Genomic DNA, 27096 nt, shown 5'->3' with positions numbered 1-27096 from the left:
TTATAATCTTTTTTTTTTTTTTTTGCACTGGACTAGAAATCATCTACTGATACATTGGTTAATTGAAAATCTTTTATAAAACATTTCATGAAATACTAAATCACTATTTGTTAAAGCATAATAAGTTGTTTCAGAATATTGTAATTTTGTGTTTAGTTCACCTTCCCCTCTCCACAAATTATGGATAATTTTAAACATAAGTAAAAGTAGACAGAGTAGTATAATGAGCTCCGAAGTACTTGTCACCTGTTTCTAACAGCCATCAACCAGTCCTGTTCTGTTTATATCCCCAGTTATCTTTTCCCCTCCTTAGATTATTTTGAAGCAAATCTCAGACATACTTCAGCTGTGAATAGTTCACTGTGTTTTTCTAAAATAGAAGGACTCTTTAAAGATAATCATTATAACATTGTCTCACCTGAAAAACCCCAATAATTCTTTTTTTTTTTTTTTTTTTTTGAGATGGAGTCTCGCTCTGTCCCCCAGGCTGGAGTGCAGTGGCACGATCTCGGCTCACTGCAAGCTCCGCCTCCTGGGTTCACGCCATTCTCCTGCCTCAGCCTCCCGAGTAGCTGGGACTACAGGCGCCGCCACCACGCCCGGCCATTTTTTTTGTATTTTTAGTAGAGACAGGGTTTCACCGTGTTAGCCAGGATGGTCTCGATCTCCTGATCTCGTGATCCGCCTGCCTCGGCCTCCCAAAGTGCTGGGATTACAGGCGTGACAATAATTCTTTAATAACACCAAATATCCAGTTAGTATTCAAATTTACAATTGTTTCATAAATATTTATACTTAAAAAGTTTTCTTTTCATTTTTAAATCAGAATGCAAATCAAAATACAAATTGCCATGGTTGAGATTTCATCTCTATAATTAAAATCTATAGGCCCCCTCTCCTGCCATGTATTGTATTCCTTGTAATTTATTTGGTGAAAAGACTAGGTTGTTTGCCTTTTGAGTTAATCACAGTGTGGATTTTGCTGATTTCATCTCCATGGTGTATTTTACTATGTTTGTTACATATCTTGTAAACTGGTTGAATTTGCTTTTCAGAAGAATTTTGTAGTTCGGGTAATAACCTGCATTTTGAATAATCTTGTGTTAATATGTTTCATATCGGTATGCAAAATGTGTATTTTTAGTCCATCTTTGCCTTTCTCTTAGCATTAGCTATTTGTCCCATTTAAATTATGCAAGAGCAATTATAATGTGGCTACAACTTCACTGATAAAAGATTTTAAAGAAAGCCTAAGTGAGAGTACTTGGGAAGCACCATTTAAATATTTGAAATACTTGGGCAAGTAAAATTTGCACTTCAAGTTTGATGTTAGCATTGCATTCATACCTTGTAAATTAACAGACTGGATATTTCATGTCAAAACCTGACTATTAAAAAGGTAGAGAATCCACAGACTTTTACAAGTAATTCAGTGATAATTTTCTCATTTTAATGTATTCACCTTTAGACGGCAGAGATGAATGAACGCCTGCAAAAAATGGGAGAGTCTTCTCTAAGAAATTTTAGAATGGACATTGAACAAAGTTTATACAAGTTTGAAGGAGAAGATTATAGAGAAAAACAGAAGGTAACTTTTTACTCTCAACCATTAGACCCTCAAATGAGCATTTCTCCCCATAACAATTATAAAATAACACTGGCACTTACCTATTAAAATACCCTGCTCTAGAGTGAAATTTGATATAGGTCTGAATATCTCAGGCAAGGTATATCTTTCATATATTTTACTGGTTTATTGTCATCATCATCATCATCATCATCATCATCATCATTTTTGCTGTTGCTGCTGCTGCTGCTACTACTACTACTACTACTGCTAGTACTACTTTTGTTATTGAGAAGCAGTGTAGGATTGAGGTTGAATTCCTGAATGCTGGAGCTGAAATCTCAACTCTTGTCACTGATTAAGTGACTCTGGGTATTCTCAGTTTTCTCACTTACCAAATGGAGGTTATAATAGTTACATCATAGAGGGATTCTGATGATGAAATGAGTTAATACTCATAAAGTTATTAGAATAATGCCTGACACTTAATGTTAACTATATGAATAATAATATTAGTAACATTTAGTTACTTAAATGCAGAAGGACTTTGTTACATGTGGTCTGTTGAAGAAATGGGGGTTTTATTTATCTTGTTTTTTAAACTGAAATTAAGGCTGGGATTTTAAAACTTTTTATTTTTAAATTACTTTAGACTTACAAAATAGTTGTAAAAATAGTACAGAGCTAACCTATATCCTTCACTCAGCTTCCCCTAATATTAGCAATTTACATGTTAGTATAATGATCACAACCGGGAAATTAACACCAGTTTTTCTCCTAATATCCTTTCCTGTGCCAGGAAAAGGACATTGGTTAATTATCTAATTAACTGGTGTTAGATTCCAGGGGATCTAATCTAGTATCCCACATTGCATTTTTTAAAAAGTAGACTATATTATTTTTTCCTTTTATTTTTAGTTGACACATACTAATTGTACATATTAATGGAATACAGAGCGATATTTTGTTACATATATACAATGTGTAATGATCAAATCAGGGTAATTGGTGTATCTACTGTCTTAGCACATTTGTGTTGCTGTAAAGGGATACCTGAGGCTTGGTAGTTTATAAAGAAAAGAGGTTTATTTGGCTCATGGTTCTACAGGCTGTAAGAGAAGCATGGCATCAGTATCTGCTTCTGGTGAGGGGCTCAGCCTGCTTTCACTTATGGCAGAAGGCAAAGGAGATCTGGTGTGTGCAGAGACCACATGGCAGAGACAGAGAGAGAGAGACAGTACCGGAGAGAGGAGGGAAATGCTAGGCTCTTTGTCAGGAACTAATAGAGTGAGAGAACTCACTCATTACCTCGAGGACTACACCAAGCCCTTCATGAGAGATCTGCCCCCATGACCCAAACACTTCCTATTGGGCCCCACCTCCAACACTGGGGATCAAATTTCCACGTGAGATTTGGGGGACAAACATATCCAAACTATAGCATTCTGCCCCTGGCCTCCCAAATCTCATGTCCTTCTCACATTGCAAATTATAATCATTCCATCCCAATGGTCCTCAAAAGTCTTAGTTTGTTCCGGCATCAGCTAAAAAGTCCCAAAGTCTCATCTCAGTCACAATGCAAGTTCCTTACAGCTGTGAGCCTATAAAACCAAAAACAAGATATTTATTTCTAAGATACAATGGTTATATAGGCATTGGGTGAACATTTCCATTCTGAAAGGGAGAAATTAGCCAAATGAGAGGGGTACCAAGCCCCATGCAAGTCCAAAACCCAGCATTAAAGCTCCAAAATGATCTCCCTTGACTCTGTTTCCCCTATCCTGGGCACACTAGTGTGAGAAATGGGGTCCCGAGCCCTTGGGCAGTCCTGCCTCCAGGGCTTTGCTGGGTACAGCCCACGTGGCTACTCTCATGAATTGGAGTATGGTGCCTGCAGCTTTTCCAGATAGGAGTTGCTCGATGCTGGTGGCTCTGTAATTCTAGGGTCCCTGCAACACCTCCAATTCCACTAGGCAGTGCCCTTGTTGGGGACTTTCTGTAGGAGTTCCAACCTCACATTTCCACTCAGCATTGCCTTAGTAGAGTCGCTCCACAGGGCAGCGCCCCTGTGGCAGGCTTCTGCCTGGGAATCCAGGCTTTCCAATACATCGTCTGCCATTTTTTCCTCTGTAATTGATAAATACCTTGTGGGGAGCTCTTTCTCAAACTTTTACTCACTGATTTTAGCATGTATTGGTGGAGCTTGCCTGCAGTAGTTATTATTGTGGTGTTTGCCTAATGGTAATTTTGTATTTTCTTCATTCCACCTATATGTATTTATTAATTGATATTTTTCTGTGTGGAAGATCTACCCCTTCTCCCCAATTTATTTGTGTCTTCAGTTATTTATTTGTATCAGTATGGACTCATGGATGTTTTGAGTTACAATCCAGTTCTATCTTTATATATTTTGTTGCTCAAATTGCTCTGTAAAGCTGTTATATTTTAGAACTGACAGAAATGAATTTTCTTAAAATAGAAAAGTTCATTCTTAGGTACTTATTTTACTGAAAAATGAGAGGTGAGACATTTCGGTTTTGCATTGTAGCTAGTATGCTGATAATGCTTTGTTTCTGTTATTGCTTCTGATAGCTTTTAGTTTCTTGACTTGTATTTGTCAGGTTGTCCTATCTCTAATCTTCACTTAGACGGCTTATATTTTATCCTGCTGAGATGGAGGTGACGGCCTATCTGCACAGGGTGGGAATTGCCTTTCTAATATGCTTTTGAGATCTCATTATGTGATATAAGTTTTATTAATTTTACAATTATTCCTGCAGACTTATAGGTAATAGGAGTGTTTTATAAAGTGGAAAAATTTTAAACAATGGAGTCTAAATACCATGGAGCTTCTTATCCACATTTTTAGAGAAAAATTAGTGAAATACTTGTCTATCTCTAACTGGTCTCCTTGTGCTTCTAATTTTAGCAAAGTAATGATGCGTAAAGAGAATTTTAATAACTATGATGACTTGTATTTTTATAATTAAATGTCTGACAATAACAGTGGTGTCCAGAATCACATTTTTTTCTGAATATTCTGAGCTGAGATTATATTTTATTTCTGCCTCTTTGTGTTTTCTAGATAGGTTCTTAAAATAGGTTTTAATTATCTTTTGAGGAGAAGTGAAAACTTGAAAGAATGTCATTTATAAATCATGGAAATTATACATTGAGGTAGATTTTCATATATGGTTTGTTGAATCAGTTGCATTACTTTTACAACCATACCTGGTAAATTAAGTCATGATGGTTGTGATCCTGAATAAATTAACCCAGATAAGTTAGCATTAATGTACTCTTATGTAAAATAAACTAATTCGATATGATTTATTCTTTTTTTGAAAGTTGAGGAATTGGCCTTTAATGTTTGTTTCAAATTTGAATGCCTAGACCATCAAACAAGTATAGGTTAAATAGCTAAATACATCACTTGTAGAATGTTAGTTTAAACTATTATTAATTTATTTTTACTCCAGTTGAGAAAGATAAAATATTGGTTATTTATAAAATATCTCTTTCATTACTGTCGCTTCACATTAATCCATCTGAAAGAAAAGCGAAATTTGTTTCATTGCTGTGGGAATTTCTCATTTTACTTAATAATCTCATTATAATAGCGATATGTCATAGGTTCTTAGAGTTAGAAGGTCATTTATGCTAAGTTTCTTATAATTAAGAAATCTCATCTTTAGCATCCAAGACAGATATGCAGCCTCTGAACACTGTAGTGCTGGGAATCTTATCCCTCTCAGGGTAGGTCGTTTCACTGTTTTATATTCTCTGGTTCTCAGAAAACTTTTTATTTGAGTTACAAGTTCCTTGATGAAAGAGATTATGTTATTCATGTGTATATCCCTGACACTGACTTGCACATAATACAGTAGGTAATTAATGAATAGTTAAATTATATTGAGTAGCCATCTACTTTCTCTAACTTTCCACATTGATTTTAATCTTACGGATCAACGAAGGACTGTGTTCTTTTCTATTTGATATACTTTCATATGCGAATGTCACCATTGTGTCTGTCTTTAGCCATTACTTCTCTAGACACTGTGAGAATTTGTAGATCTCTAACCATCCTGGTCATCTTGGTTTATTATCCACTCTTAAAATACGATGCCAAGGTTGGAATTCAGCCCTTAGATTAGATCAAGTAGACTGAGACAACTAATGGTGGATTAATGCCCTCTTTTATGTAAAGATACTAGGCTAAGGACTGAAATAAAGAAAGATATGAATTAGGAAGCCATTTCTCAGGCTCCAGAACATTGTAGTGTCAGTTTTGTCTGTTGACTGTTAAATTATATTTTCTAGCTGATAATAGGGTAAAATTGGTAATGCTGCCAAATCATGGTTCATGCTACTTTGGATGTTTAACAATATCTTGCATTTAACTCCTGGCAGTTTACTTAATGCTTTCACATATATGATCATATATAATCCTCAAGGTAGGTATTATTATTCTCATTTTGCAGATGGAAAAAAATAATTTCCCCAAAGTTATATAACTGGTGAAGTAGCAGAATCCTGGTCTTTCTGTTTCCACCAACTTTTCCAACTCTGCCATACCTATGTTTCCAGAAGGTCTCATTTGAATATTTCTCTTAATTTGAAGGGATATATGCTTATCATGTTGATATTTATTATTTACCCTTCATCTGTTTCTAATTCATACACGTATTACAGTTACCACAGTCAATGTTACTCTTCTGTCTATATTAGCTACCTTTTATTTATTTAATTTAACCAAAAAAACCAGATTGTACAGATTCTTCTCAATCACCAAGGAAGAACTAATTTTTAAAGCTACTTTCACATAAAAATAAAGAAAACTGTCTTTGCATCTAAACTTGGTGTACCACTATGTTTTGGAACTTTGGAGGTAAATTGTGATTTATAAGGCAAGTTTTGATTCTTCCTGATGGCTTTTGCTTTCTTATGTTTCTGCAGCCTTGATGTACTTGATTTTGATAAAACTGTTTGGAGTCATTAAACCCCTTGTTGTTGTTTGTTGTGTATAGCTTGGCATGGTGGAATGGATTGAACCTCCTAAACGAGAACGCAAAGCAAACTACGCAGTGGATGCCTACTTTAGAGAGGCTTTGCGTGTCAGCGAGCCGAAGATTCCAAAGGTAAAACTGTAAAAGGCCAGTTTTTATGTCCTAAAGTAGATTTCTCTTGCAACATGATCTATGGGTCAGATTTACTTGTATCATTGCCAAATCATAGTCTCTAAAATATAACAGTACAAAAAAGTATTTGATTTGGCCCAGCCATATAAATGGATTTTATTGTATTTATTGTTCCATATATAACAGAAATAGTAAAAGATAAGTAAGTTTACTTCATGTACTGAAAATAAGTATATATAATACATTTTCCTCTCATAGGCTCCACGGCCTCCAAAACAGCCAAATGTTCAGGATTTTCAATTTTTCCCACCACGCTTATTTGAGCTCCTGGAAAAGGAAATTCTTTATTATCGGAAGACAATAGGCTATAAGGTATTTTTTCCATTTTTTAAGATTAATATAATATAATCTTTAAAAATAATTTAATCTGTTAATCTGGACTAGAAGGTGTTGCATTTTAATTTGAGAGAATGTGACAGCAAATCACAACAGTGATGTTTTTAAAACCAAAGAGGAAATTTAACTAGATGTAAAACATCTAACCATTGAATCACCAGTACAGTCATCACTAAATGAGATTAATGAAGAATTATGCAATATTTCGAAATAGTAATAACAACATTATTTTTATAATGCCAATGTTTGAATAGTTAAAGAATATGTAGAGAGAACAATAGGTATGCGGTTAAAAGCGAATGTTAATATATGATAGGAAATTTTTGATCATTTCCTTAATAGGCCCAAGAAATAGTATTTCTGTCTTTATTGCTTATACATTGCTGAAAGCCTTGCTGGTGGTTAGTAGATTGTAGTCACTTAGGTGTTAAAGATAATGATAAACATGATAGTGAATTATACAATTTTAAAATGATCTTTTGGTATTCGGAATTCTTATTTATATAGGTAGATAGAATCCTAGTTTTCATGAGTGAAATTTAATATTTGTCACACTAAATCTGTCATATTGAGAGAATAAGCATACCAGGTAATTTCTGTATGTTGAAATTGACTTCCTAGTGAATGGAGAGAGATGACCAAAGGTATAATAATCACTAATATTAAAAAACTATAAAATACTGGCCGGGCGCAGTGGCTCATGCCTGTAATCCCAGCACTTTGGGAGGCCGAGGCAGAAGGATCACTTGAGGTCAGGAATATGAGACCAGCCTTGCCAACATGGCAAAACCCCGTCTCTACTAAAAATACAAAAATTAGCTGGGTGCGGTGGCAAGCGCCTGTAATCCCAGCTACTTGGGAGGCTGAGGCAGGAGAATCGCTTGATCGTGGGAGGTGAAGGTTGCAGTAAGCTGAGATCACGCCACTGCACTCCAGCCTGGGTGACAGAGAGAGACTCTGTCTCAAAAATAAAATAAAATAAAACAAAACATTAACACTGTTTTAATTTTATGAAGTGTTCTGTTTTATGAATTAACAGCTGTGTTTTAAATTTTATTTTGTAAACCTTTGTCACAACTGGAACTGTGACCCATTATTTTAATTAGTAGCTGGAATGTGCCTAGAAAAGCTCCATGTATATAAGATACTTACATCTTAACTCATTATATTTTGGAACTAGAGTAGATCTCTAGGGTGAACATTCACATAAGACATAAAACTAGTTTCAAAGAAAGTGAAAACAGTGATACACCAGAAGAAACAGGTAAGTTATAGGTTCAAATGCAAAATAAAAGTAGGAAAATTAATGATAATTATTAACAATAATTATTAATTGTTTAATAATGAAGTAGTTATGAGGTAAAATACATATCATCTCATTAAGGTTTATAATAATTTTAGGTTTAGAATATTATTTTCTGTTACTTTCATTAACTGTTATTAGTGAGACTTGAAAGGAGAATTAATTGAAATGTTAGACCTCAGTAATAAATCAAATATTTGCATAGAACACTTTATAATTTACAAAGTGCTTTAACACATACTGAGGTCGTTGATTCCTAGCAACCTCATGAAGTAGGTGTTATTATCATCTCCATTTAATAGGTGAGGAAACTGAAGTTTAGAGAGGTTAAATGACCTTGTTCAAGATCATGGAACTAACAGGGTTGCCATGGGTCCTGGTCTCACAACCAGTTTCTCAGTATTCAGATGTTCTATTCGTTCCACTCAGGCATTCTGGGCTCTTTCTGTATGTGATGTAACCCTGCTTCTTTCTGCAGTCCTAAATAAGGACTATGTTTACAATGGTGTGGCATGACATTTGGGAGTTGGGCCAAGTGGTAGTCAAGTAGCAACAATTAAAAAAATCATCTCTGATATATCTTTATGCTCCTTCTTTGGAGATACTGAAATTTTGTTCCCCATGATAATTTACAGTGACCACCACATTCTGGCCATGGGTCTGGTTTGAATATAAACAGTGCCTTTCATTACAGGCAGTTTGTGGTTAGGGGTGAAGTCTTACAGTGACTCTTTGGGTGGTGGCCAGCTGGAAGGAGATGGAGAAGAGAGGAAACCTCAGAAGACGGAGGAATGAAGGGACAGCTGTGAAGGGTGGTAGAAAGGAAGGGGAGGAGGAGAGGTGTAAGAATAGAGGAAAGGGATGAATAGGGAGAGGGGAGATGGCATGGGATTCGTGCTATTGCACCTTATTGTTTGCTCTTCCTCTTCCCTGAAAGAAGCAAGAGGAGAGGGAAAAAGAGTAAAAGGAGAACCTTTTTTTTAAAGTGTAATACCTATTTATTGAGCAATCCTCTGTGCCAGGTACTGGGCCAAGCACTTGGGATAAAGCAGTGAATAAGACAAAGTCTTTCATCTCATGGAGCTTACATTCTAATAGAGGAGATAGGCATTAGATACTACAATGTAATGGTGGTGGCATTTGTGTGGTTCTGTGCTTACAAGGGGTGCTAATGAGGGAGTATAACATGGGTATCTCATGTGGGCTGGGAGATCAGGGAAGTGTTCCCTAAGGAAGTGTCATTTAAGCTGAGTTTCCAGAGATGTGAATGAGCTAAGTGAAGTGTGGGAGAGAAAAGCTGAGGCAGGTGGCACCTCATATGCAAAGGTCTTGAGGTGGGAAGGAGGATGGCTCCTTTTGGGAGCTGTAAGAAAGCCAGTGTTAGGGACTGGTGAGAAAGAGGGTGACTTGAGATGAGGCTGGTGAGTGGGTAGAGTCAAATCATATGGAGGGCTATGTAGGTCATATTAATGAGGTCAAACTTTAGCTTTAGAGTAAAGGAAACCCACTGAGATGTTTTTAAGGCAGGGAGGTGGGTGGGTGGGTGGTAAAGTAATACTAATAGCAGATACTTAGTCCTTACATGTGTTACTTATTGTTCCAAGTTATTTATAAATGTTAGCTCATTATCCTCCTAACAGCCTTTGAACTACATCCTTATTTTACAGATGAGGAAACAAGCATGGAGAGGTTGAGTCATTTGCCCTGAATAATTTGCTCAGGGTCATACAACTTATAAATGGTAAATTATGATCAGATTTACATTTTTTTTTTTTTTTGAGACAGAGTCTCGCTTTGTCACCAGGCTGGAGTGCAGTGGTGTGATCTTGGCTCACTGCAACCTCTGCCTCCTGGGTTCAAGGGATTCTCTTACCTCAGCCTCCCAAGTAGCTGGGACTACAGGCTCATGCCACCATGCCCAGCTAATTTTTGTACTTTTAGTAGAGATGGGGTTTCACCATGTTGGCCAGGATGGTCTGGATTTCTTGATCTCTTGATCTGCCTGCCTTGGCCTCCCAAAGTGCTGGATTACAGGTGTGAGCCACCACGCCCAGCCAGATTTACATTTTTAAAAGATCAGTTTGGCTGCGATGCAGAGAATGGCAGGTTTATCCAGGGAAACCATTCAGGAGGCTGTTGAAGTATCAAAATGAGAGAAGATGGTGGCGACTTGGACTGTGGTGGTGGTGGTGGAAGGAGAACCAATCCCCTACTACTCTACTCCTAGCCTTGTGCTCTCTTCAGCCGTATCCTAGATTGCTTCTGTATTGTCTTAAGACTTGCCTTGATCCTCCTTATGCATGCTTAGCTGAGGATTTACATGACAAATAAGAATACATTCTGGATATTGGTTCTTTCTGGACCTTGTCTCTTCCATTCTTTACTAGGAACTATGGACCTGAGCTAAGGTGGGTTCTTTAATTGGGTGGTTTTTTGTTTGAGTTCAGAGAATAGACAGATCAGCAGGCATGTTAATCATCTTAAAAAGCTCCCTTTTAAGGATGATATGATATGTAACCATTAGACATATCTTCTCAAGGCATAGCTAGCATTGCTTTATTTCCCCCTTGTACCTTCAGAAAACTCATCAGGGCCACAAAGTGAATAGAACACTAGCTTATCCTCAAATGAACAAAACAAAATTGCTTTAGTGGAGTTACCTGGTATTCTGTGTACACAGATTCTTAAAAAGGGACTCTTTCCCCCTTTTCTGCCTAAAGGATTGTTAGCCAAGGGGAGATAGGTGATGCCCATAGCTGGGGGCACTGTGGTTCGTGGTTACATTTTATCTATGTTGAGTCTCCAAAGGCTTATTCTGTTGTGATTTGGAGTGGGGCTAGTGAAGGGCCCACAAGTTTTGAAGCAGTTGGTAGAGAGTGGTTTCCTTGTACTTCCTGGTTATTTGCATTTTTATTTTCTGTTTTTCTCCCCCTTTCCCACCCTCATATTCAGCACAAGGTCACAGCAATATTGCTGATAATAAGATCTGGAGTTAAAGAGTTTTGTTTTACTTGAAGGTGAGAGAAGTATTTGTTTCGCCCTAACCACTTGGTGGACAGCAGTACATAATGTGCCCATTCTTGCTGCTATCTAAGCTTTGACCTTAGGCATATTCAAAAGCTTCATTGCTCTTTCGACTTAAAGGAGTTGTTATTTAATGCATGCAATCACTTGGTCACTCAAACCTTTATATCGGAAGAGGATGACTTAATTGAAATTTCAATTGCAGCATAAAAAATCCAGAATATCTGGATGTTCTATTGAGTCTAACACCTGGAATGCAAGAGTTTTGCCACATTTGAAGCTAAAGAAAGCTATAGAACATTCTAACATTTATCCCCAATAAAAAATTCTTTAGGGACAAATATAAACATTTGACAAATGGAGGAAGTTCCATAATCTTTGTGAGTTTTGGTAATGTGTCATTGTGGGCCACCTACTTTTTCAGTGGTAGAACTAAAACACGGTGAGCTGATTTCAGGTTACTGCTTTTATTTTGTGTGGTGTCACATTTAATTCAGTACTCCACATTTCCTATGCAATGCTTGCTAAACTCCTAATAAACAAGGCCAAAAAAAGTTTTTCACTACTTCATTGAATACATTCCTTAATCACAAATTCCTTAGCATCTGAGTAGAAATCCAAATAATAATTGAGATTTTTACTTTAGAAAGATAACTTTTTATATATTGTGTTGCTGGAGATCATAATGAGACGTAGAGTATGAGGACTTTAAATACCTCCTCGGTATCTGTTCAGTACTATTGGTCTGTAATTTGTCTGCTTAATTCTTTTTTTTTTGAGACGGAGTCTCACCCTCTTGCCAAGGCTGGAGTGCAGTGGCACTGTGTCACCTCACTGCAACCTCCATCTCCTGGGTTCAAGCAATTCTTCTGCCTCAGCCTCCCGAGTAGCTGGGATTACAGGTACCCATTACCACGCCCGGCTAGTTTTTATATTTTTGGTAGAGACGGGGTTTCATCATGTTGGCCAGGCTGGTCTCGAACTCCTGACCTCAGGTGATCCACCTGCCGTGACCTCCCAAAGTGCTGGGATTACAAGTGTGAGCCACCGTGCCTGGCCTATCTGCGTAATTCATAATGTAGTACTTTGAAATCACTCCAGGAAGCTTAATGCTGATACGAACCTCATGAGGCAAAAAAAAATGTATGTCTTATTAAAATGATGACTATTAAGATTTTTTTATAGGAGGTGTATAGTCTGTTTTCACACTGCTGATGAGGACATACCCGGGACGGGGTAATTTATAAAGAAAAGAGATTTAATTGACTCACAGTTCCACATGACTCGGGGGGCCTCACAATCATGGCAGAAGGCAAGGAGGAGCAAGTCATGTTCTCCATGTTAGAAGGGAAGAGAGAACTTGTGCAGGGGAATTCCTCTTTATAACACCATCAGATCTCATGAGAATTATTCACTATCATGAGAATTATTCACTATCACGAGAACAGCATGGGAAAGACCTGCCCCCATGATTCAATTACCTCTCACTGGGTCCTTCCCATGACACATGGGAATTGTGGGAGCTACAGTTTAAGATGAAATTTGGGTGGGGACACAGCCAAACTATATCAGGAGGAGATATAGGAATTTAGAAACTTTGAGCCTTTTCTAATTCTAAACATTTTAGCAGCTATTTTAGTAATTTCTAGAATTAAAATAGCAAACATAGCTTTCATGAAGTCATTCTTGTTTTGCTATGTTAATTAATATGACCACTGGATATAGAATAAATTGCAGTGGATTCTAAAATCTAATGGTTTTATAAAATATTCTGATTTTGCTTTTATTAGAAGTTGAAAGGGGAAGTTTTTAGTATGGGGATGTCTGCATGGGAATAAACAGTTTTATTTTATTTTATGTGGGTATATTATCTATTTTCTGTCATAAATTAGATGTTTGTAAAATATTTTCATTTTGTTAAAAATATGGTTTGTTGGACATGGAAATTTTGAAAATGTTTAAGAGAAGAGTATCTTAAGATCAAAGAGGTTTCTTTCAATTAAAATTAAAATTTGAAACCAAAGTAATTTCACATACCAGCAATTTAAGGGGTCTATTAACTTTTAAAGCTGTATCTGTACTTTTAAAAAAACATTATGAAGGATTTTTAAAAATGCAAAAATGTTGAAATAATTGTACAATGAACACCCATATATACCCCACATATATTTGACAATTTACAGCTTATCGTATTTGCTTTTTCACCTGTTTTTCCATTTCTCTGGCCCTCTATCATATGGATATTTATCTTATTATTATGCATCTCAAAGTTGCAGACATAAGTACGTTTTACCCAGAAACACTTCAACATGCATATCATTATCCAGAGTCATATTTTGTTTATGATTTTTTAAAGTAACATTTACATAGAGTGAAATATATAAACCTTAAGTGTACCATTCAATGTTTTTTCACAAATGCATACACTTATGTAACTTGAGCTCCTCCTATAAAGATATAGACCATTACTGTCACCCCAGAAAGTGCCTCTTCCCAGTGACCATATGCACTCCTCAGAGGCACCCACTGTTCTGATCTTTCCCTCCATAGATTAGGTTTTTAAATTTTTGTTCTAGAACTTCACATAAATGGAATCATACAATATGTATAAGGCTTGTTTCACTTAGCGTAATGTTTTAGAGATTCAGCCATGTTGTCCCATGTATCTGTGTGGCTCCTTCCTTTTGATTGTGGAACACCGATTCCATTGTATGGATAGGCCACGGTTTGCTTATCCATTCTCTTGAAGGTCATCTGGGCTGTTTTCTGGCTTTTGGCTATGATGAGTAAAGCTGCTGTGAACAATCTTGTCAAAGTCTTTGTGTAGATACGTTTTCCTTTCTTTGGGTAAATACTTAGGAATGGAATTGCTGGTATGCCTGTAATTTTAACATTGGGTTTAGCTACTGAAGAGAAGTTGTTTTTAATCATGCTACGACTGGGCTACATTTCATTTTAAATGTACACCTTCTTTTCCATTTCCATTTGCCACCATCCTAGTCCAGATGATCATGTGTCATTTCTAGATTATGATAGTTGAGCAGGTTCTCTTAACCTGTTAGTCGCTGCCCCACTTCAGTCCATTCAGCAAAAGGCTTCCAGGTAAAAACACTACATTTTGACACTTCACTGCCTTGTTCAAAAGTCCGCAGCACCTTCTGTGTAGTTTCAAGACCCTGTAAATCTGTCTCTACCTGGCCTTGTTTCTTATCTCTTTTCAACATAAACCCCATATGTGCCTTCCTGCACATTTCTGCCTTCGTGCTTTTGCTCATACTGCCCTAGCCTAGAATATGCTTTCTTCCTTCTCCGTCTCCCCAGATCCTTAGAGTTCTTAAGGTACAGCTCAAAATTCCACAACTAGTTTGTGAGCTCCTTGTGGGCAAGAACCATATCTAATATAGGTAGAGTTTCCCTCATTCAAAAATCTGAAATCTGACATGTTCCAAAATCCAAAACTTTTTGAGCTCTGACATTGCGTCCAAAGGAAATGCTGCTCATTGGAGCAATTTTTGGATTTCAGATTCTCAAGTTAGAAATGCTCAACAGATAAGTATAATGCAAATATTCCAAAACCCCCAAAAATCTGAAATCTGAAACACTTCTTGTCTGAAACATTTGGGATAAGGGATAAAACCTATACTTATATTCCAATCAATACTTATCATAGTTCTACAAACATAATAGACATTTAGTCAATACCTGCTAATTTGATTGCCTGATACTGATGATTACAAGTGAATCTAATTTCTCAGTATTTCTTTTCAATGCTCAGTTAGGTTTTATACTTGAAGAACTATTGTACTTAATAGTTATTTTTTTAAGTTATTTTTAAGTTGCAATGATATAGTTCCAAACTCTATGAAATACATATAACAATGAGAAAAATGCACTCTAATGTGTATTATAATTACAGGGTAGTAAAACCATGACTACCTGATGCCCCTAGGGAATGAGTCATGTGCATTTCAAGCAGTGGAAGGCTTACTGCCAGCCCTTTTACTTTCATGTTTAATGGAATGCTATAAAGTGTAGTACACATGTTATGTACTTGCCCTCTTAAATCAATGTGCTTCCTTGTAGCTGCAGATGCACATAGCGATGTTATCAGGCTTTAGGCTGAGAGACTTCATTTGTTCCTCCATATACACAGTATAGTTCAGCCCCATACTGCTGAACCACATTGGTTATATATGCTCACTGTGATACACTGAGGCTCTGCAGGCTACAGTTTTGAGATACAGGTGACAGCTTGCTTTCTTAGAGAGCTGAGCTTCTGTCCTCATCTTTTGAACTTGAGTTCTCTTCTCAGTTTTCACTGTATTTGCAGTTCTGTACCCAAAACACCATATATGATTTCTGTTGGTCACTGCTGTTGTAGTCTTTTCCTCCTTGACCACTGGTCCTATCATAACTATTTGTGTGCTCTACTATACCCTTCCCTCTTATATTCTCTGTTTCCTCTTTTTTCTTCATTATCCTGTTACGTTTTCCAAACTTTCCATTTTATGTAAAAATGCTTTCTCCCCTTACATACCTTGGCAGGCAATAAAAGCACTCCTTTCTTTTTGCATGTTGAACTGATCAGACTGTTGGATGTAATGTTCAGGTGCGTTGCCACTTCTCCATCCTGCTCTATGTTGCCAGGGGAATGTGGGTTTTTTTTTTTTTTTTAACTGCCAAACTTTTTGTTTGTTCTGTATATTACAATAGTATAAGGATAGACTTTGTTCCAGGGTAATAATCATATCTGAAATCTAATGTGGCATTTACCAGTGAGTTTTAACTATGGAATATCATGTGGCAGAAGAATGGTTTTTACTTCAATAGGGTCATGGTAGCAGAAATGTGGAGAGGACCATGTGTCATTCTGGCTATGATTTTATATCGTTTACTCTTGAAATAACTCTAAAGATTGATATGTGTATATACAGCCTTAGTAATTAATTTTTCTCATCAGTTTACTCTTAGTTTGTCTCTTGATTTATAGGTCCCAAGGAATCCTGATATCCCAAATCCAGCTCTGGCTCAAAGAGAAGAGCAAAAAAAGATTGATGGAGCTGAACCTCTTACACCAGAAGAGACTGAAGAAAAGGAAAAACTTCTCACACAAGTAAAATATTTTCAATGGCTGTAATACTTACAGTCAATCAATAGAAAAAAAGAAAATATAGATCACACTTTTTCTTGTATGGGCCTAGTATCCTAGTGTGACACACCAACAAAACTCAGGGCTATTTTGTAAACATGTTTAGACCAAATATCCTTATTTTTAAAAATTGATCTTATAGAATATGCCCTTTTGGAAATACTGGGTAGTATGTATATGCAAAATGTAAGTGTCAAGTATTAGCAATTTGACATACATTTTGCCAGTTATAATAAGGTCAGTGAATCTACATTTGAATTCTGATAGACAGTAGTTATTAACATATTCTTTTTTGTTTTTTGAGACAGTCTCGCTCTGTCACCCAGGCCGGAGTGCAGTGGTGCGATCTTAGCTCACTGTATCCTCCATCTCCCAGGTTCAAGCGATTCTCCTGCCCCAGCCTCCCGAGTAGCTGGGATTACAGGCACCCGCCACCGTGCCTGGCTAATTTTTGTGTTTTTAGTAGAGATGGGGTTTTGCCATGTTGGCCAGGCTGGTCTCAAACTCCTGACCTCAAGTGATCCACCCACCTTGGCCTCCCAAAGTGCAACTGATATTACAGGTGTGAGCCACCACGCCAAGCCTGTTATTAACATATTCTTGAAAATTTAAATTTCTTTTGTTTATAGATGTGAATAGTCTACTAATTTTTTATTAATGGTATAATTTCATAATTTTCAAAATTCTTATCTTTTTTAATAATTTTCATACAATGATGAGAGATTTCTGAAGCTTTTTATTATTATTATTATTTAAGGTGATCATTGTATAACAATTATTCAATTAGGAAGGTTTCCATTTGAACAAAATATTAATGCTTTTAAGTCATTATTGCTATAATGAGTTTTATGAGTGTTCTACTTCTAAAATAAACTATAGAAGATAAAAAGAATTTCAGCATAGAAGGCTTGCAAAATAAACAAAATGTGTACTGTAGGTCATTACTTTAGTATAGAGGGTTGCCAGCAAGATTTATTTATTCAACAGATTTTGAATAATGTGCAATGCATAGTAGTAGGTAATTCTCTACGCTAATTATTGAAAGATAGTTTTTATATTTATATATTATTTATTATATAGGTTTTTTTTCTATAACATCTAATTTATTGTATGGATTTTCACAAATTACATTCATAAGTTTTGAGCCAAATGCCTGGAAGTAATAAAGTTTAGTTTGAAAATATAATTGCAGATGGCTGAATATTAGAACTTATCACAGAATAAAATAAAACATTTAAATATTCATGTTCTATTTTCAAAATGTATTTCCTGAATGTAAAAGTAAAGTTATGGCTTTAGAATGCTACATGACTTGGAGTGTATTGTGAATGTATGGTATAACATGAATATACAGTCTCAACTAAGATAATATTTTAGTTTGTAATTAGAAATACAATCAGTTTTCTGCCCCTCCTAGTAGATGAATTCATTTTTGTCCTTCTCTGCTGCCTTAAATAATCTTTTTCAAAAAACCATGGCAGTATATAGGAACAAAATGTGGGGTCATCTGAAATCTTTATCAACTAAAAGCCAGGGATAGAGTTTTGCAATGTCTGGAGTATCACATTTATGTGAGTTGGGGCTCGAGGAATGGAAAACAAATTCTTGGTCTTGTGACTTCACAGACATGCTAATAATGCCAAGGGAATTTAAAACACTGGCTAAAATGTTTTATATTTTAGTAAAGAAATTGAGTGGTTCCAATAACGTTCTGCTTGTAGAAGTTCTATTTATGAACATAATTTAGAACAGAAATTATTTATTCACACTAGTTCAGAATGATGTAAAGAGCTACAATTTTTTTTTTGCATTTTCTTTTGGTTATTCCTCAGTGTTCTTTTGATTTAGTGCATCCACATTTCTCTCTTTCAATTTATGTGGGAACAGATCTGTGAAAAAAATCATTGAAGTACTAGAATATCACGACTTCAGCATTTATATTAGCATTTTTATTTTCATGCATTTATTTTAAATGGCATGAAAATAAATAGGCATCTATAAAATATGAAATTAAAAACTACAGAAGATCTTAGAACTATATATCAACTTTAAGTACTTGGAGAGGATTACATTCTCTTTGTAATAGAAAAGCAGTTATTTCTGTAACAACTCTCACTCAACTTTTGATTCCAATATAAAATATATGCAATTTTGTAAGGAGAAACATTTTAAGTCTTTTAAAGTGTTTTTTAATGTATCATTGTATAGAAGTAAATAGGACAATAAATGGATTTATTAATTTAACCTCTATTGATAATGTTTAACTTTTCGTTCACAGGGTTTCACAAACTGGACTAAACGAGATTTTAACCAGTTTATTAAAGCTAATGAGAAATATGGAAGAGATGACATTGATAACATAGCTCGAGAGGTAGAGGGCAAATCCCCTGAGGAGGTCATGGAGTATTCAGGTTTGTATATAATTTGAAACATCGTGTTGTATTTTAACGTTATTCATTTATTTAGCATCAATTTAATTGCACCTTTGTTCAGAGATGTTTTAAACTTTTATGATTAAGACATAGATGAGAGCATAAACTATAATTGTATTTCTATGAAAAGGTTATAAGGTTTATCCTAACAAACTGCTATTGTCTCTATCACCTAGCTAGAAGAGGCAAATAAAGCTCTGATAAAACAAGGGTGGCTATTGGATAAGCACTGACAAAATTAGTTTCCCACCTTCCCACCTCTGGAATTTGGTCCTCTTCTGGTTCAGTTCTGAGATTGACATTCAGTGGATTGAATTCATGCCTTTCCTTCTAGGTCGTCCTTAAAGTAGAGAGTTCCTGTCAGGCCCATTTAGATGCTCAAACACCTTCAGAGTTCCACCCTATTCCAGAGAGTTCCTGTGGGTCCTATTAACTTGGGGCTAGCGGGCATAGAGCTGAAAGGTTGCTTTAATCAATCTGTTAACTGGTCCTCAAATCCTCTCCCTCTCTTACTCACCTGTGTTGTTGAGCTCGACCAGAATCAGTTTAGCTGCTGAAGCATATGGATTTTTTTTACACTTACTGGTTTATTATAAAGGGTATTGTAAAGGATACAGATGAAGCGTGTAGGGCAAGGTATCGGTCAAGAGGGCGCAGCGCTTTGGTGCCCTCCCTGGGCGAAATCTCTTCATGTTTAGCTATCCAGAAATCTTATTAAAAATAGGTAAATATGTCTAGTAAGTTTTCTATATGTAGTACATAGGACTTTTCTAACTTCCAAATAGGTTCAGCTCTTAAACTTATAATTTGAAACAAGATGTTTAGAATCTAGAGCATTTTTTTTTGTCATTGAAACAATGGCAAAGTAGGTTTAAGTTTACAAAGTAGGTTTAAGTTTCTATGATAGCCCCTGCCCGAAATCTATTTAACCCTACCACTGAAATTCTGTTTTTGCAATAGTAGGAAAGAAACACTACAGTACCAATAAATATACTAAAGATTAATAATGGCTAGGAACAGCTTTTAATTTATCTAGTGTGCTAGTGCTTGAAGAAATCCAGATTTAATTAGAGAGATTTTTTTTTTCTTCTGGAAATCTAAAAGAGTCTTCTGGGGGACTTTAGAGGTCAGTTGTATTGAGTTTTTATTACATATAACATTAAGTTTTTGAACTTCCTTTTCCTTGATACCAGCATGACATTACTATTACTCCGAACATTTAGCACATAAATTTAGGGCATTTGGAGGCTTAGGGGAAAAAATAGATTGAAGAGAGAAATTTTAGCATCAAGAGTTGAATGAAAAGAATGTAAAAGGGTACGTGCAGAGAGATTTTTAAGAAGAATTTTCTTCAGAAGATAGGCAGGGAGATAACATCAGTGTATGTGAAGTTACAAGAAAAAATGTGATTTAAAAAGATTATCCTGTCAGACTTTCTTTCAAATTTGACACCAAGCCAGGTGGCATGACTAGCTCAGGACTATTTAATTGCTGCCTGCGAGGTTGGGGGCCATGTCACAGGGTGGGGAGATTGCAATGAGTTTGTTGTAGTTGGTTACAGTAAGAGAAGAAATGTGTACAACTGGCCACCCATGAATATACAGTATCTTGTACATAGCAAGTGTTTAAATATTTGTTGAATGAGTATGTGAGTGAAGGAGTAAATGAACACAGGTGCTCACATACCTTTCTTGATAGGCTCTAGAAATGAAAAGCTTGAGGATGTGGAGTATGTCATTAAAAGGCCTTTCATTGAAGTCATGTGACATATTAATACAGCCAGATTATTTGGCTCATCTATAAAATTTGGTTGAGTGACTTCGAATGTTTTTCAGTGTGTATGCAATTAAAATCCCAATGAGGTGTTTTTTTTTTTTTTTTTTTTTTTAATGAGAAAAGGGTATTCCAAGTAAGTTTGAAAACACACTACTGGTCATTGGAAATACCATAAGATGATTAGTGAGTGATTCCAGAAGCAAATGACAATTTCAGGAGAAATGGCTGCTCCACAAAAAAAAATTTGAACAACCTGTTCATAATAGCTTGGGTTTTTTGTTTATTTGTTTTTGAGACGGAGTCTCACTCAGTCGCCCAGGCTGGAGTGCAGCGGCGTGATCTCGGCTCACTGCAACCTCCACTTTCCAGGTTCAAGCAATTCTCCCGCCTCAGCTTCCCGAGTAGCTGGGATTACAGGCACGCACCACCATGTGCAGCTAATTTTTGTATTTTTAGTAGAGATGAGGTTTCACCATGTTGGCCAGGCTGGTCTCAAACTCCCAACCTCAGGCAATCTGCCCACCTCGGCCTCCCAAAGTGCTGGGATTACAGTGTGAGCCACTGTGCCTGGCCCATAATTGTTTTTGCATGCTAGGAAGCTATATTCACTGTTTATATATTGCTCTCTCCTGTGTCACTTTATGTGTTTGGTCCCTTTTCTATCATGTTTGAGTAAAAAGCCTAGCTTAAATCAGTATCTGCATCATCTTTTGAAATCGTACTCATTTGGGATGGATCATAAGATTGCATACTATTTGATGAAGGAAAATTGCTAACCTAAAACCTTGCTGAGGTCTTATTTTTAAGTGAAAAGTTAGTAGTATTTAATAATTTAACATATTATATATATAAGATGAATCTGAATTTTAATTTTAAGAAGTACAAGCTCATTGTATTCTTTCCCATTAATTCCTTATTCTACAATTCCTTGGATTTATTTGCTTAAATGATAGGATTTTAAAGAAATAACTCTGTTTTTCAGCTGTATTTTGGGAACGTTGCAATGAATTACAGGACATTGAGAAAATTATGGCTCAAATTGAACGTGGAGAAGCAAGAATTCAACGAAGGATCAGTATCAAGAAAGCCCTGGATGCCAAAGTACTATGTTTTATGTCAAATTATTATTAGATCGTTTTAATTGAAATGGTAGTCAGCTTTGACTTCTTACTGCACATTCAATTAAAAGCACTATTTTGTTTAAATACACAGATTGCAAGATACAAGGCTCCATTTCATCAGTTGCGTATTCAGTATGGAACCAGCAAAGGAAAGAACTATACTGAGGAAGAAGATAGATTCTTGATTTGTATGTTACACAAAATGGGCTTTGATAGAGAAAATGTATATGAAGAATTAAGACAGTGTGTACGAAATGCTCCCCAGTTTAGATTTGACTGGTTTATCAAGTCTAGGACTGCCATGGTATGTATTCCTTTCTTACCGATTTCCTCCAACTTTTTATTTTGAAAAATTTCAGACACCATATATCCTTTATCTAGATTCTCCAATTAACATTTTGGCACATTGGCGCTCTCTCTTTCTCTCTCTCTGTGTATACATGTATACATACATAGCACCTATATATACGTGCAGAAGCTATATTTTGTATTAAAAAATATGGGGACATCTATATTCTATATTTTGAAATGTGTATCTATATTTTATAAGTATACTTAACTATATTTATGAACCATTTGAAAATTACAGACAATGTGAGTGTTCATCTCTAAATACTTAAGCATGTATCTCCTAAGAATAATGACATTTTCTTACATAACCACAATCCCACCTGAAAACATTGATTCAGTAATGTCATTTAGTATACAGTCTATGTATAAGCTTTTCCAGTTGCCCCCAAAATGCCCTTTATAGCTGTTTTTTTAAAATTGATGATCCTGCCAGTTTCATACATTACATTTCGTTGTTGGGTCTCTTTAATCTCTTTTAATCCACAACTTTTTGGTTTTCGTGATCATGACTTTTTAAAGGTGTCCAGGCTAGTTGTCTTGTAGAATGTCCCACATAGCGGATTTACCTCATTACTCATTGTAAGATTTAGGTTCAACGTATTTGGCAAGAGTGCTATGGAAGTGATGTTATGTATTTTTTATTGCATCCCATCAGAAGGCACATTATGTCATGTTGTCACACTGTTGGTGATGCTAAGCTTGGTCACTTGTTAATGTGATGATCTTCAGAGCTCTCCGCTTTAGAGTTATGTTTTCCCCTTTGTAATTAAGCAGGTTATACTTGGGACTATGCGAATGACTTAAAGATGGACTTTTAATGAAAAGGAGTTGTTGCCTAAGTTGAGTTTTTTATTAGGAAACAGAATATTTAAGTTGAAGAGATATTTTATTTTAGCTTATGTGATTTCCTCCATTACTTTCTAATGTGAATTGTGTTCCTATTCTAGTCCTACTTAGCAGTGGTGTTCATGATGATTTTGAAATACATGCAACACATTTTTAATGTTGGCATTGTTAATCTTTTGTCAGCCAAGGTAATTAAGACAAAATAGATTTATGCAGCCTAAAAATTAAAAGCAACCAGAAACTAACAATGCAAACAATGTTTTTGTGACTAGTCATAAAATACGACACATTTTTCTTAGCTGCTACCTATCATAAATATCTTTTTGTCCAAAAGTTGACTGAGTGTGAAACAGTGCTTAATATTTTGCTTGACTCACTTTATATTTTCAGTTCAAGTTGAATAAAAAGAAAGGAAAAATCTGGGTTACTGTAGTGATGACATTAATTTTGGCAGATGCTTTAGAAGATCACATATTTGTTAAAACTTAAACACAAATTTAGAGTGTGTGGAATATGTCCATCAAATTTATGAATGGCGTATGCTTGGAGAGCTAGCAAATAGTTTAGACCAAGCCATGATCCAGAAGGAACTAGAGTAGTTGGAATGATGGATCAGTTGAATCTAGCAACACAACATTTATTTATTTTATTTATTTTTGTATGTATGTAGGTATTTATTTATTTATTTTGAGATGGAGTTTCACTCTTGGCACCCAGGCTGGAGTGAAGTGGTGCAGTCTTGGCTCACTGCAACCTCCACCTCCCGGGTTCAAGCAATTCCCCTGTCTCAGCCTCCCGAGTAGCTGGTATTACAAGCACCTGCCACCACGCCCGGCTAACTTTTGTATTTTTAGTAGAGACGGGGTTTCACCATGTTGGCCAGGCTGGTCTCGAACTCCTGCTCTCATGTGATCCACCTGCCTCGGCCTCCCAAAGTGCTGGGATTATAGGCGTGAGCCACTGTGCCCAGCAAACATGACATTTAATAGGGATAAATGTAAAGTGCTATACTTGTACAAAAGAATATGAAAAGATATATATGTTAGCAAGATACAGTAGGAAGAATTAAGAAAAGAATAAAAAAGATAAAGAGGTAATCTGTAGCATGAAGGACTGAGGTTAGACATAGGGAAGAGTTGTTTTATAGAGTTCTTTGGATCATTGAAATAGATTATTGAAGAACAATGTAGAATAGCTTTTCATTAGCCTTTGAAAGTGGAATTCTATTTTGACTCTCTGAAGACATTGGCAGTGAGTTACTTGGCCTTTTAAGGTCCCCTTTAGCACAGTGAATCTATGACTATGTTTAGCAGAGAACTCCTTTTAAAAGCCATGCAGGATAAATCTTTTAGCCATTTGGGGTTTTATACATGTGATGATTTAATTTAGAGCACCACTAACAGCTTGTAAAAGACAAATGCCTACCTGCATTTGTCAGTTAATCATGTTTTAGAATATACATACCCTTTTCTGTGATAGAACAGTTACTGAATTTTGAGTTTTTATTTCAGTGATATTTTGCTAATTTTTTAAAAGGTTGAGAGCTTAATGCTGTTTTCAGTTTCTGGAATCATTAAACCAGTAGGACGAAACACATTCAAAGTGCAAGGAAAATCTTACCCTATTTATAATATGAACACGACTGTGGAACTACATAACCTTATTTTATTTTCTAAGAAAAAAATCCAGTATAATATTACCAACCACTAGATGTCTCTGAACTCCCTTGTAAAAAATCTGTTTTTCCTCCATCTTCTTTTTACAAAACATTTACCTCTGTACTCTTTCTTTACTGAGAAATGTAAATCTCAAGTATATTTTCCAAAAAGCACATATTAACTATTTAAATGATCATAAAATGAAATATTTTTCTGTCTGTTAAAAATGAAGACATTTCTGTCTTCAATTACCTTCTAGAAAGTGGAATTTATTATTTCTGAACAATCTTCAAAAACATGCAATAGTTTATTTTATATTTAAATATTTTAATTGAAAATTTTTATTTATTACTTTTTCTGTTATATTAAATTTTTATTTCCTTTCTAGTTAATGGATAGTTTTTGCTTATAATAATTTTTGCTTATAATTCTGGATTTAGAGTATAAGTAATATATTTTAAAATACACATACATTTGGAACTTCTCTTTAGAATATTTCATGATAATTTCAACAATTAGGAAATTATAGAAATGGATTGATGGTTCTTGATGATCTTCTTTCCCCCTTTCATTTTTAATAACTGTTCTGTATAGTGAATCACATTCACAATCTAGGAAGAGAAACTGCCCCCTTTGAAAGAGGCACTTGTGATTTCTGAAATACAAAGAAGTTGTTTCATTGAAAAATCCCATCTTAGAACTACAGAGACTGTAATTTGATTCACTGTATGAGTGTGTCACTGTTCAAATGAAAATCTTACTAATGATTGAACTTAGCTTACTAAAGATACCTTTAAAAACGATCTTGCTTAAAGATGACTCTTTTCTTTCTCAGAGACATGAATAGTGTGAAATGCATCTTATGAAAAGTAGAAACCTTAATGGTTATATTTTATTCAGAGATCTCAAAGTACTGAATTCATAGCTCCTGACTTAACTAATAGTCATAAAGTGCTTAAAGGCACGAACTTCTGCTTCTAAATATGCCTCACTTTGAAAGCCTTCAGCTAAAGGTTGCAGATTTCATTGAGGCTCTTTTTCATTAAAAAATGCTAGCTATACAAAAGAGAAAATGAGTTTCAGTTCAATTTCTCTGTGCTAAAAGGATTGTGATTTCTTTCTCTGAGAATTTGTGTGGTCTTTAAGTAAGTAATCAGTCTCTATTGAACTACATAAACAAGTAGGAAGGATATGATCAACTTAGCTTTTTAAGCTCAGAGCATATGAATTGCCCTACCATTTTCTTTCTAAGAAAACCATCTTAGAATGAGGTCATAGTCTTAGGATAGTCAGAAACTTATCAGAGTTAAAAGGACCTTTATCAAATAACCATAAGAGGAAGTAATACTTTGTATTTATATAGTACCTTTTATATAATGCTTGCCAATCCCTTTGCCAACATTAGCTTAATTTTCTTACCACTTCTTTTAGGAAATGAATGTCAGGAGAGTATCTCTGTTCATTTAGTGACAGACTAAACGTGACTGGGAGATTCTAGAAGAATCTGAGAAGTCCAAAAGATCTAGCACATTAGTCAGTTTACTGCAAAGGACATGTGGAAAGAGTACCCAAAATTCAATGAGTAATTCCTTGTACCTTCTTAGGTCCTTCTAAGTACTTAAAGTAGAAAAAGCAGAATTTAACCCTCTGAAATAAGGAACATTTCTTGATAGAACCGTTTATTGCATTATTTGCAGGGTTGCTTTGACTCTTAATTTTAGTTTAAAAAAAATTCTTACCTTTTAACCTCTGGGGAGCTTTTTCCTTTTCCAGCCAGCTCAAGAGCCTGTGTGTGCATTGCCTGTGGCCTTGTATATATTAGAGTTGAATCCGAGTATTAGTAATTAGTCATTACAATTACCATGTCTTTTGTAGTAGTTTCAATGCATTTTTCTGATAGCATCTCAGAAAGAGAATCACATACTGTGGTATACAATGTAATGAAAATTGTGTTATTACTGCTTGTTTTCAAATCACAGCTTTATTATAAATGAAAGTGTTTTCTATTTAAAAGGTAAGAAAATGACATTCTCCATTAGAATCGTAGGAAAAAAAATACTTTTTAGAAAATATTGTTTTAGCTCTTTATTAACTTCCCTGTTTTTGGCTTATCAGGAGGTATTAAATGTTAATTAGTATTGGTTCAGGACAGGATATTTTATAAATTATCAGTCCAGTCAGAAATGGATTTTCTTTACAGATACTTTAGAAAAATGACAGTCAAATTAAAAAACTGCCAACTTGTTCTGTAGTCACAGTAACACTTCTATTTGCTGCTTATGGAGTGTAGTCTAGGAAATTTCATAAGGAAAGACAGCTACTCATGATTTTTAAT

At 35.4% G+C, this 27096-nt stretch overlaps 1 protein-coding gene and 1 long non-coding RNA gene across 8 annotated transcripts in view; one reads left to right on the top strand and one right to left on the bottom strand.

Annotated features, from left to right (window-relative positions):
* The window catches only part of LOC134736001 (uncharacterized), a 327078-nt gene that overhangs the window by 103294 nt on the left and 196688 nt on the right, over positions 1-27096 (bottom strand). The window lies entirely within an intron of this gene.
* SMARCA1 (SWI/SNF related, matrix associated, actin dependent regulator of chromatin, subfamily a, member 1) overlaps positions 1-27096 on the top strand; it is a 77129-nt gene that overhangs the window by 35898 nt on the left and 14135 nt on the right. For all 7 annotated transcript variants that reach the window (XM_055267904.2, XM_055267903.2, XM_055267907.2 and 4 more), the window contains 7 exons: positions 1469-1588; positions 6595-6705; positions 6964-7077; positions 16419-16541; positions 18856-18988; positions 21768-21886; positions 21998-22210. In XM_055267904.2, the coding sequence (XP_055123879.1) occupies positions 1469-1588; positions 6595-6705; positions 6964-7077; positions 16419-16541; positions 18856-18988; positions 21768-21886; positions 21998-22210 (933 nt within the window). The remainder of the gene's footprint in view (positions 1-1468; positions 1589-6594; positions 6706-6963; positions 7078-16418; positions 16542-18855; positions 18989-21767; positions 21887-21997; positions 22211-27096) is intronic.

Source organism: Symphalangus syndactylus, chromosome X (assembly GCF_028878055.3).
Source record: "Symphalangus syndactylus isolate Jambi chromosome X, NHGRI_mSymSyn1-v2.1_pri, whole genome shotgun sequence".
Classification (NCBI taxonomy): domain Eukaryota; kingdom Metazoa; phylum Chordata; class Mammalia; order Primates; family Hylobatidae; genus Symphalangus; species Symphalangus syndactylus.
This window is presented reverse-complemented; position numbering and strand designations above follow the sequence as displayed.